Source organism: Dromiciops gliroides, chromosome 4 (genome assembly GCF_019393635.1).
Source record: "Dromiciops gliroides isolate mDroGli1 chromosome 4, mDroGli1.pri, whole genome shotgun sequence".
In the NCBI taxonomy this organism is placed as follows: Eukaryota; Metazoa; Chordata; class Mammalia; order Microbiotheria; family Microbiotheriidae; genus Dromiciops; species Dromiciops gliroides.
Window position 1 is genome coordinate 402,535,921 of NC_057864.1, and position 13,111 is coordinate 402,549,031.

General features: G+C 37.4%; 1 protein-coding gene across 1 annotated transcript in view; it reads left to right on the forward strand.

Annotated features, from left to right (window-relative positions):
• The window catches only part of SLC22A3 (solute carrier family 22 member 3), a 143,580-nt gene that overhangs the window by 67,704 nt on the left and 62,765 nt on the right, over positions 1–13,111 (forward strand). Inside the window, 3 exon segments of the mRNA XM_043964152.1 lie at positions 9,486–9,589; positions 10,449–10,522; positions 10,525–10,602. Coding sequence (XP_043820087.1) covers positions 9,486–9,589; positions 10,449–10,522; positions 10,525–10,602 — 256 coding nt within the window.

The window sequence follows — 13,111 nt, forward strand, 5'->3', positions numbered from 1 at the left end:
GTGATGTCATGACTTGCACTGAATTGGATTTTAAGTGAGGGAGGGCTGTGCAAGGTCACCAAGATTACTCTCTCCTCCAAAGCTATCTGGGTCTGGTGGCAAGATATACATCAGGATGACTGGAGATGGACCTGGATGTTTAAAGCAATTGGGGTTAAGTGACTTGCCCAAGGTCTAGTGTCTGAGGTGAGATTTGAACTCAGGTCCTCCAAGCCTCTAAGGGCCACTGCTTTATCCATTGTGCCACCCAACTTTTGGGGTGGGTAGATAATAAGTTCCATTTTGGAGAGGCAGCAAGACATAGTGGATAATCAGTCAACTAGCTTTTGTGCAAAGCACTGGAAATATACATACAAGCAAAAAGAAAGCCAGTCCCTGCCCTCAAGGAGATTATTTAATAATAATTCTTATTATTATTACATGTAACCTAGTTATATATAAAAACATAACTTTTTTGTTTTGCATTTCAGATTCTATCCCTTCCTCTCTCCCCTAACCCTTCTTTGAGTTCGTAGCAATCTGATATAGATTATACATGTGCAGTCATGTAAAATATTTTCATATAAGTTGTTTTGTATAAGAAGACTCAAAAAAAAGACAAAACGGAAAAAAAAGTGAACAATAGTATACTGCCCCAAGTCTCTCCTCAATCCAATCCATCTTCCACTTAGCTGTCAAAGTGATGTTCATGTAAAGCTAGGTGGCACAGTTTATAGAGCACTCGCCCTGGAATTAAGAGGACCTGAGTTCAAATCTCACTTCATACGATTTACCATATTAAGAGTCTATATATTCTTATGCTTTTTAACATTATTGACCAATTAAGCTTATGTTTTGTCAAAGGCTTTTTCTATGATTTTTATTTGAATTTTATCATATTTTAAAGATATTGTGTTATGTCCATATATGTGAAATAAATGCTGAGTGCTTGGAATGAATCCATTTGGTTATAATCTTCTCATACGTTGCTATAGCCTCTTTGCTATTTTCTTCATTTAAAAAAAAGGTATTCCTTAGGAATATCCGTTTTTAGTCTTCTTTTATCTCCTTTGTTTAGACAGTTATTTCTGAGAGATCTAGTGGGTAAAGATTGAGTGAGTTCGTGAAAAGGCATAGGAAAAGAACAACTATTGATTATAATGACTTGTGACTATACTAGTTTGAGATCTATGTGCTCTAACTATGCCAAAATTGATGTTTTGGTTTTACTACGTATATTATTCTAAATTACTAGTCAACTTGCCCACTAGTGAAACTCAATACCATTTAATGGATTTGTTCAAAGGTTTAATTTTGTTTTTCCTCTGATTCTAAGCATTTATTTTCAAAGCTATTAATTACCATTCTTAATGGACAACTCAGAACAGTTAGCTTTATGCCTATACTCTTTACTGTAGGTTTCCCATGCCTAGGGCCAGACTTTTCCATTCTATTCACAGTCATAATTTATATCCTTTTAAAGTTCTGTGCTCTGCTTGGCTAAAAAGAAAAGGAGGAGAGGATGGGAGAGGGAGAGGGTGGGAGAGGGAGAGGAGAGAGGTAAAGGAGAGAGGGAGAGGAGACATTTGGAGTGCAGAGCATACACCAGAAACAAAGTTAGCATAAACCAGAAAGTTCTTGGTTTGAAAAGCAATTTTCCAAAAACCATCAAATATGAATGTGACATGAGTATTCATCCAAGTGGTTTCAATTTTAAATATTTAGCAATATTGAAGCTGTAACTAATCACTATGGTTTCCTTTACCCACTTTTTCTGATTGCATGTAATAAATATAGATTCTCTTGGGGAGCTGATGCAGCTTTGAGGGGGGTGTTGCATCTTTTATTTGATTAGTTTGTACATAGAAACCTTTAATCCTCCTCCTGCTTTAATCTGCTTTAATCCCATTTACAAAATGGGAAAAACAATAATGACCTACCTTGGGGATATTAAATAATGCAATTACCCTAATTAAATCAGTATTGAACTTAAATGAGATCTTGCTGGAGAGATACAAGGGAAGATGAGTTAATGTTCTGGCAACTTTTTGTAAACAGCAGTCTGTAATGACTTATTTAAATCAGTGGTTTTCTAAACTTTCTGAGCTTGTGAACACTTCATTGTTTTCAGGACTCCAAACTCTAATCCTTGATGTGGTTTCATTGCATGTTAAATAGACCTGAAAAGAACATGTCTGCTCTTTCAAAATATCTCTAGAAAGTGGTCATGGAACAGTCTATGAAGACAGTGTGAAAAACACTTATTTTAAAAGTCTGGTACCTCATTTACCTCCAGTGTTGCTTTGTTACCAAAGTACTCATAAGAATAAAGGGTTTGAGAACAAAGGGCTGTCTGTGCTCATATTTGTGCTGAAAATAATTGCCTTTTAATAAAATGACAGAGTAAAATTTTTTATCTATTCAATAAGAGCATCATCTTGTCACCTCTCTGAATTTTTCGGAAGTGTTGGAAGTATCAAAGTTGTCAACTTTTTGGGGGGGGGACACAATTCTATAAGGATTCTACAAGGTCTTGCTGCTGCCTCATCTGCAATTTTCTTTTTTTTCTTTTTTTGGTGGGACAATGAGGGTTAAGTGACTTGCCCAAGGTCACACAGCTAGTAAGTGTCAAGTGTCTGTGGTCGGATTTGAATTCAGGTCCTCCTGAATCCAGAGCTGGTGTTTTATCCAGTGCGCCACCCAGCTGCCCCTCATCTGCAATTTTCACAAAAATCCTTTCTCGTTAGTAGAAAAAAAGAGATGTATTTGTAGTCAGTACAGTTCACAAGTAATCAGAAATAGGTGGCCAATTGCAACAAAAACTTTGTTCTGAGATGTACTTAGAAATAATGGATATTTCCTAAAGTTGGGAGTTGGTGATGGGAAGGAAAGGAAGATAGAAGAACTTGGTAACCTCAGAGATCCTGAATCCTTGAAACAAATCCTATTTCAACATCCCCTTGACCTACATAAGACAAGTCAAGAAGCTAGCCAATATAGTGGTGCTTACTAGGTAGATTAAATGTCTTGAATTATCACAGCCAGAAGAAATATTGCCAAGAATCAAAAGAACCACCCACTCCCCCCTCCAAGCAGAAATATGAATTCTGCATTACTATCATGCTTTTCCTAGATTTATTTTTTATATAACAAAATGAAATTATATGATTTTACATAATGCTAATAATACTTGATTAAGTTGAGTGGTAGTCTGTCTCTCCTATACGCTGCAAGATAATTTTACACACTGTTTCATTGCATCATGTACCATCTTTCTTAAATTAAGTCCTTCTGCTCACAATAGCTCTTTTCCTTATCTGAATGATGTTCATGCTGTATATGGGTTAGATCTTCATTACTGAGTAGCTTGCCACTTTTATTTTTCTTTTTTCCCCCATTTTATTTATTAATTTTTTGTGGGGCAGTGAGGGTTAAGTGACTTTCCCAGGGTCACACAGCTAGTAAGTGTCAAGTGTCTGAGTCTGAATTTGAACTCAGATCTTCCTGAATCCAGGGCAGGTGCTTTATCCACCACGCCACTTAGCTGCCCAGCTTGTCTCTTTTCTATGCTGCAGCCTTGACATTGGCAGATACCATTTTTTATGTCATATTTGAATTCCCATATCTCTAATGGCTACCACAGTGCTCTGCATATAATGGGTATTAGTAAATATTTGTTGAACCCACTCAATCAAAAAGCATTTATTAATTAAGAAATGACTTGAGTAACTTATTAATTAAGAAACTACTGTTAAGGGGCAGCTAGGTGGCGCAGTGGATAGAGCAACGGCCCTGGAGTCAGGAATACCTGAGTTCAAATCTGACCTCAGACACTTAACACTTACTAGCTGTGTGACCCTGGGCAAGTCACTTAACCCCAATTGCCTCACTTTAAAAAAAAAAACTACTGTTAGGAATTGTGCTACGTAGTGAAGATACACAGATAAAAACAAGATAGTGCTTGTATTCATTCTATAGGGTGAGAAAACATGTATACAAAAAAGTATATGCATACACATATATTCATATAGAGAAAGTAATAAATTTGGTCATTTTGGAGGCAATGCACTTACAAGATCAGGGAAGACATCATGTATGAATTTGCATTTGACCTGAATTTTAAAAGGAATCTAGTGATTCTAAGAGCCAAGACAGAGCAGGGAGTAAATGCCAGAAATTAGAGATCATCAATGTAAGATTATGAGACAAGAGATGGAGTGCCTGTGTGAGGAACAGCAAGATCATTTGTTTGGCTGGACCAAAGAAGGAGGAAATAACATATAATGGGGCAGGGGGGAGTGGGGGCTGATTTGAAGCTAGTTTGTGAAAGGATTTAAATGCCAAAGAGAGGATTTTATATTCAGTCTTAGAGGCGATATAGAGCCACTGTTATTTATTGAGTAGTTGTGTGATGCGGTCAAACCTGGTCTTTAGGAATTGAATTTAGTCAATTGAATTGATATTCTGCTGGGAATTTGAATACTAAAAGTGATCTAGAGAACTGTACATGTCTATAGCATTCCAGGGACGTTTTTCAAAATGTTTTGATATTCTTGCTTATGTGATGAGATTATAGCTCTTTTATGGAGACATGATTGCAAGTTTTCCTTTCTATGACTTTAGATAAAATCCACACATTGACCCCTCTAGTGTATAAAGTACATCTTGCCTAAGGTTTTACTCATGAATGTCACATGGTTTAATAAATGACAAACAATTAATGAAGTGATATGTATCTATTACATATATAACATATTATATATATGCATATGTATGAGAGAAGCAGCATTGCATAGTGAGAATAAAGATATATAGATATATGGGGCAGCTAGGTGGTGCAGTGGATAAAGCACTGGCCCTGGATTCAGGAGGACCTGAGTTCAAATCTGGCCTCAGACACTTGACACTTACTAGCTGTGTGACCCTGGGCAAGTCACTTAACCTTCATTGCCCATCAAAAAAAAAAAGATATATAGATATAGACAAGCAATATATAAAAATTTCAGTACACAAACCTAGCCAAGAAGATTCTGGTTTTGCATTGTGTAGTTATTAATCTGCAGATTCTGTGAGAAAATAATTAGTTTTTGCTGCTCTCTCTCCCTCATACCAGAAACCTGCCTGGGATGAGTACACCTTAACCAAAAGAATGCAGATTGATTCTTTTGATTAGGAAGACACACCTAGCACAGGAAATTACCCTCTCTAAGACCACCCCTCAATTCATGCCAATCAATGGAGCTAAATGATGCTAACCACTTAGCTTAGATCAATGTATACTGCTCCACCTCTACCAAAAGAGGAGAAAATGACTGGACCACAAGGAGTTTGCTCTCTTTTACTCTCCAGGCACCCTCTTCTCTCTCTCTTGCTGCTCATCCTCTTGGCTCAATACACTGGGTATATAATTGTTTTGGCTTGTTGCTAGAGGAAAAGTCAGGGAGACACTAGTTCAATACTTTAATAATATGTGATATTAATTAATAATAAATGCTTACTGCCAAAACTGGTGTAATTGATATTAATATATAGTTATCGGGTGCAGCTAGATGGTGCAGTGGATAAAACACCAGCCCTGGATTCAGGAGGACCTGAGTTCAAATCTGGCCTCAGACACTTGACACTTACTAGCTGTGTGACCCTGGGCAAGGCACATAACCCTCATTGCCCCACCCAAAACAAACAAACAAATATATACATATATATGTATGTATGTATATGTATATATACAATATGAATATGTATATGTGTGTATATATAGAGAGAGAGCAATAAGTTTAAAAGTACAGCCTAGTCACAAATAATTTAAATAACACAATCCTGATATAGTTTTTATTGCTACCAAAACAATAGAATCCCTGTATTTAAAAAGCATGCAGCAAACCAAAAAAAAAAAAAAAAAGCACGTAACTTGTTTTGGCTGCTCCAAGAAGTTCTCAATGGCATTCTAAAGCCGTTTCAGAGATACTAACATCTTACTGTGAAACTAGTGGTTCTATTTTAAAGTCACTCTTAGAAAATGAATATAGGGGCAACAGGGGCATAAATTCTCTGCTTTTATTTCAGAATATTCCTTGACTCCTGAAGCAACTTAAGTATACTAGAAAAAGAAGTATAGGTCAGAGACAGTGATTGAGAATTTAGTCATTGCCTCTTCCCCCAAACCCCAAATAACCAACTAGTCTCTGAAGAAGTTTGCTCAATATGGCTAAAGCAGAGTTCTGTGGTAGTCCTTGTTCTATGGTTATACTGGGTTCATTCCCTGCCACTTGAGGGACAGTTGTTCAAGAAATTATTTCTAGGATCAGAGCCAAGGCTCTGGTAGAGTAATCAGGTATTTTTCCGAAAGCTTCAAATCTAGGTGCTGACAGCTCTTGAAGTCCTTTAGCAACCATACAAACAACCAAGCTTATCATTGAGTTAGTAAGAGTCAGTAGTTAAAATAGGATGTTCTTGATTTTCTTCTCCCCACCTGACCTCCGGCATACATAGGGTAGCCTCCCCAGAATTGACCTTGACCCTGGGTATCCCATGGTATCTCTTCTCCACTACTCTGTTCCCTAGTCAACTAAAAAAACCCCACACATTTCATGCCACTTGTCCTGGGCAAAAATTCCTGGTTCTAGCTCTGCCTAGGCTTCTGATGTTGTATTTCCTTATTTAAACCCATCAAGAAAAGGGAGTAAGGAAGTAGAGTAATGTCTCCATCACTGGGGATTCTTTCCCAAATTTGGTCTTTCTGTTAACTTCTTTTAATTATTGTCTAGCTATCCCAGACTTAAAATGCATAAAAGAAATTGGCTTGTGTTTTTACAATCAAGATTAAGAAGTTTATAAAACCTTTGTTTGATTGAAAACTCCCCAAGAGACCACATGCTGTAATCGATAGAGTGTTGACAGGAATATCTGGGTTCGAGTCTCACCTTTGACAAATGATTATATGTATGACATTGGGCAAGCAACTTAAGCTCTCTGGTCGCAGGCAATTCTCAGACTATTAGCTGCAGGGAATCTGCTAATGCTTTGTAGTAAAAGGTAGAGCCAGTATTGAGACCTAATGTCTCTGATTCCAAAGCCAGCACTTTCTCCACTTCCCACACCTGGTTTTTTAATGATCCATGACCTGAATTAAGGAAAAGGGTTTGGTAGTACAAGATATCTTTAAGAAATATTTTATTAATGCCTTTTTAAAAAGTCAGCTTTACCAATATATCCCTCCCTTCCTCAACTTTTGTAACAAAGAATAAAAAGGAAAAAAAAGTTCGGTGAAATGAACCACCTCATCAGTTTTGCCTAGCAGCATCCCCAGCATTTCATAACCATAGTCCCTCATCTCTACAAAAAGAGCAGAGAAATACGTTGTCATATGAGTTCTTCAAGTCCAAGGTTGGTGATTGTTATTAAATACGGTTCATTTTAATTCTTTTGGTTTTTTCATTTAAGGTGTTATAGCCTTTGTATCTATTCTTTTCTTGGTTCTATTTGCTTTATATTGTATCAGTTCATAAAGTCTTCCCATGGCTTACTGTATTCTTAACAATCACTTTCTCTTATTGGGAAACAGTATTCCACCACATTCATGAACCACAGTGTAATTCCCATTATGCTTCATGGTTAATTCTCATTGACCATCCCCATTGAGAATGAGATAGTCTTAATTGACTGTCAGCTACGTTGTTTCCTTCCAGTTCTTTGTTACTATAAATGTTTTGGTGTGTACTGGATCTTTCTTAATAGGTGGAATCAGAAAGACCAAAGTTCAAATCCAACCTCAGATACTTACTAGGTGTATGACTGACTAACTTAAATCTCAATTTCCTGCACTGTAAAATGGAGATAATAATATCACCTATCTCCCAGGATTGTTTTGAAGATCAAATGAGATAACATTTGTAAAGTGTGTAGCACAGTACTTGGCACATTGTTTCCTTCCCTTCTTCCTTCCTGTGTTTGGCCTCCTTTGGGTATATGCATAGAAGTGAGGTTTGGGGGGGAAATGGTTTAGATTTTTTAGTGGTTTTTTTTTTTCGCTTTTTTCTTAGCATATTCCAAATTTTAAGAATAGATAGACCAATTCATATCTCCACCAAAAATACATGTGTTCCCATCCTTTTACAAGTATCAGCTATTCCCATATTTTTTGTCTTTACCAATTTTTGGTATGAAGTAAAATGGCAATATAATTTTAATTATTTTAATATTTGATTTGTGTTTTTCTTTTTTTCCTCTTCCTTTCCCCCCCTCATTTATTGATTTAACCTTTTTCTTTTTTGTGGGGCAATGAGGGTTAAGTGACTTGCCCAGAGTCACACAGCTAGTAAGTGTCAAGTGTCTGAGGCTGGATTTGAACTCAGGTTCTCCTGAATCCAGGGCTGGTGCTTGATCCACTGTGCCACCTAGTTGCCTCTAGTTTGTGTTTTTCTTAATGATTTTTAGCAATCATTCATCTGGTTGTTAACAACTTGCAGTTCTTTCAAAAACTGATTGTTCATATTGGTTGAGCACTTATCCATTGGAAAATGGCTTTTTAGTGTTATATATTGTCTTAATTCCCAATATGTCTCAGCAGACCCTTATAAGGGAAGCTTGATGTAAATATTTCTTCCCAATTGACTATTTCCCTTCTTATCCTACTTGCATGGCTTATATTGTCACAAAAGCTTCTTAATTTAATGTAATTTGAAATAATCTGCTTTGTTTTCTGCAACTACCTTCACCTCTTGTTTGGTTAAGACTTCTTTCCCTACCTAGAGCTATGAAGGCAAGGCACGTCATCTGATTCTCTTACCATGTAGTGCTATGGGTTCCATTCCAGGATGTCACCTCTTAGGCTGAATTGGGGGATGATCATTCAGTCGTCCCAGATTCTAGTCTATGGTCTGTACTCAGTTCTCTCTCTTTCCCTCTCTCTCCCCTCCCTGCATAACACTCTCTCTCTCTCTGTCTCTCTCTCTGTGTCTCTCTCTGTCTCTCTCTGTCTCTCTCTCTCTCTCTCTCCCCCCCCACCCCCATGCTTGTCCCTCCTCCCCCCTCCCCCTCCCTCTCTTACCACAGCACCCAATTTAATGATATAACACTTTAAAAGGACAATCATTATTACTATTGTACATTTATTCATGTAGGGCTTTCACCCATTCAGCGTGCTTTCTTGGGAGCAGCTAGGTGGCGCAGTGGATAGAGCACTGGCCCTGGATTCAGGAGGACCTGAGTTCAAATCCAGACTCAGACACTTAACACTTCCTAGCTGTGTGACCCTGGGCAAGTCACTTAACCCCAAATGCCTCACCAAAAACCCCCCAAACAAACAAACAGAGTGCTTTCTTGTCTCTTATTTTAGTTGATATACTCATAATAACCCTCTGAGTTGGCCAAGTAAGGTGGGTATTAGTCTCACTTTATGAATTAGGAAACTGAGCCACAGAATGATTAAACAACTTGCTTATAATTGGTTTTTTGAGGGATAACTACTTCATTATGTCTTATTATGATTTTTGTTTTTATGACAGTTTAACCTCGTGTGTTTAAACTCTTGGATGCTGGACTTTACCCAGGCTGTTCTGAATCTGGGGTTTCTGGCTGGGGCTTTTACTCTGTGCTATGCAGCAGACAGGTAAGTATGAAGGTGAGGGTCTATTTTAAGTTATATTTGGAAAAAAGTTGAGAATCTAAGACAATTCTGAAGGACTTATAATAAAAAATGCTGTCTACCTCCTGTGAAAGTACTGATGGAGTCTTTCTTAGATGTTGAGCTCCCCTCTTTTTTCCAGTTTTCCATATTTTCTTTGATATCTTAAGCAATAAGCATCCTATTTTCAAAAACCAAATCCTGTCTTTAGCCTGAATATTTTTCAATGCTATTTTTATGAATTACATTAGAGATATTTTAATACTTTTGGGGAAAGATCCATAATTGTGTTGCTATGGACACTTCTTCAGACAATCATCACAGTCCCTACAAGTTGTATTAATTACTTTTGTTGACAAATTCATTGCTTGGTAATCCACCTTTCTCATGATGCATCTCTCCACATATAATTAGATGATTCCTCTGATGACAGATGCATAATTCTTTCCAATGTGATAAGATCTATCAAAGCATTCATTGTGGTAGTATGACCTTCATGATCCAAGGGCTACCTTTAGACCCCATCAGCCTTTAGAAGAAGATTTTCTTGAAGAATCTAAAAGATTTTGATAGGAACATTAAGAAAAGTTGTAATAGCAAAGGATCTCATTTGATTTGTTTATTGTTAAGATTACTTCTGCTCAGGCAAGTATTTTATTTTTCCCCCCAACTTACCCTTAAATCATAGCTAGAGTATATTGTATACATTTAACACCATGATTAATTTTAACATTTTTTAAAAAATGGATTCTATACAAAATCATTTTAGTACCTATTTATGGCATTTGTAATTTGTATTGTGTTGAAGAATGATTTGAAGTGATTTTTCTCTCTTCTCAAAAAGGTATGGAAGAATAATTATAATTTTGATCTCCTGCTTTGGTGTGGGAGTAAGTGGTATCGTTGTGGCCTTTGCTCCAACTATGCTGTGTTTGTGATCTTTCGCTTTCTGCAAGGTGTTTTTGGAAAGGGAACATGGATGACATCTTATGTTATTGGTAAGAAGTTCAATTTAGCTCAGTAACATTAATTGAGCATCTGAAATGGGAAAGCACTAGGGATACAAAAAAAGAAGTGTAGTCCCTATCGTCGGGGAGCTTACATTCTACTGTAATTGTAACTCATTTTAGTTGTTACTCTCTCTTTCCAGTTTAAATGGTAATTTCTAAGTGGCTGTCAGATACGTTCTTTTTTTTTTTTTTAAGTGAGGCAATTGGGGTTAAGTGACTTGCCCAGGGTCACACAGCTAGTAAGTGTTGAGTGTCTGAGGCCAGATTTGAACTCAGGTCCTCCTGAATCCAGGGCCGGTGCTCTATCCACTGTGCCACCTAGCTGCCCCCGTCAGATATGTTCTTGACATCCATCTCAGAACCCTTAACAATAAAGCATAGACATTTTATTTGATTTATTTCCAAAACAAAGAGTTTTATAAAAGCTGTCATCTCATACAACAGGGCAGAAATGTCTCTTTTCCTTGAAAACTAAATAATATAATAAGACAAATAATTCAGACTCACAGAACTTGATACTTGGAAGGGATCCCAGTGACTAGCTATTCTATATATGAAAGTAAAGAAGATATACCTTATTCAAAAGAAATAACATAGGTAAAAATTGGTGGTGGGGAAGAGTGATAATTATATTGTATATTAAGAAAATAAACTTATGTGAGTGTAATAAGGATATAAGCTCTGAGGTTCCATTGGCAGGTAGGGTCTCCATAACAAGGCTACATTTCTCCTTCAGAGTTCCATTGGCATCTCTGAGGGTTAGGGAGTCATTTTAATGCTATTAGCTGTTAGTATCTCCCTAATATCAGTTTGACCATCAGCTTTCTCCTAATGTCAATTACCAATTAACATCAATTATATTTTATAGAGGGATATTTACTGACAAGATATAGTAAGAAACCAAAGTACAGAAACATCCCCACAGATTAGAACATACTCTTGCCTCTATACTCTGGTCACTGGGGGGAATGGGCTCAAACCTACTGTGGTAAGGACAATCATTCTTTCCACCACTGAGTTCATTTCTGAGTATAGCACAGCCAAAGGAAGAATATCTTCCTTGCTTTAAGGACATGGTGTCCCCAATGCCAGGTCGATGCACTATTGGGTCAGGTTGCATCACAGGGCTGCGGTGCCATCTGCTGACTGGCAAGCTGCTACCTCTTCCAAATTTCTGAAGCTTACAAGGGCATTCTGACTTCAATATTCCTTTTCCAAATAACAAGAAAGAATATATACAACAAGGACAGAAACAATACTATGGCGATGTGTTAACAGCCACACATCAACCCCAGTAGGGAGAGTAAACCACTTCAAGCTTCCTCCTTCTCCCTGCCTAGAGAAATGCCAATTAGTTCCTTTTGTAAGCACATTCATTTCCTTCTTAGAATTCAATTAAAAGGCTTTTCTTCACCACACAGGAAGTAAACAGAAACAGTCACAGAATATCTGCATATGCTCTGAAGTGGAAAGGCAGACCTGTGATATGTCATCATGGATGTCTATGTGTATGTTCCCCAAAACTCCACATAAGCTTGTGGAAAGACAGGCTTCCTATACAAAGCTCTAAGAATGCGACCTTCACTGGCCAAATTCCCTGTTATATAAGGAATTCTAGGAATTGGGAATGTGGGTAGAGAATGGTGGAGAGCATTTGGGTGGAGTGGAGGTAGAACAGAAGCAATATCATTACCATCTTATACCATAAAACCCAGGATGGAAAGAGTAAGTCAAGTTTGGACAAACCTCCTTTTTTTTGATAGAACTAGTAGATCTCAGAAATGGGGCAAATATAGTTTACCATAGATTTTTATCAAAGTCTCTCCTCTTCTTATTTTAGAAAAATATATGTGGACTAGAAAATAGAAAATTTACTCTATTGGGAACTTGTCGAAAGAGGGGAGTCTTCTTCAGTATGAATTAGACTAGGGGCAGCCAGGTGGCACAGTGGATAAAGCACCAGGCTTGGAGTCAGGGAGGACCTGAGTCAAGTCTGACCTCAGACATGTGACACTTACTAGCTGTGTGACCCTGGGCAAGTCACTAATCCTCATTGCCACCCCACTCCAAAAATGTATGAATTAGACCAAATGGCCTTTTAAACCTCTTTGAAGTTCTAAGACCTTGTGATTCTTTGATGTGGTAGGGAGATGCCTCTCAAAGACAGTGTGAATTTATCACCCAGGTGATGTGAAAAACATGAGAGAGAAGGTTGTCCAGACATTCCAAGCAAAAAGCAATTGCTGCCAGCTATGGCATATCATCCCTGAAGTATTTATGAATGAAACTGAAGGAAAACGAAAATAAATGTGAATGGAATAGTTTGGGTAGTGTTACAATTAATTCTTTATCTTCAGTGATGGTGAAATAAGCATGTCTGGCTCCTACCATTTCAATTGCCAGTAGCACCTATATGAGGCCATGGGATGGCATTATTAAGATGAAGTTCAGAAGAGCAGCTGGAGCTGAGCAAATACATGAAAAATTATTTTAAAGG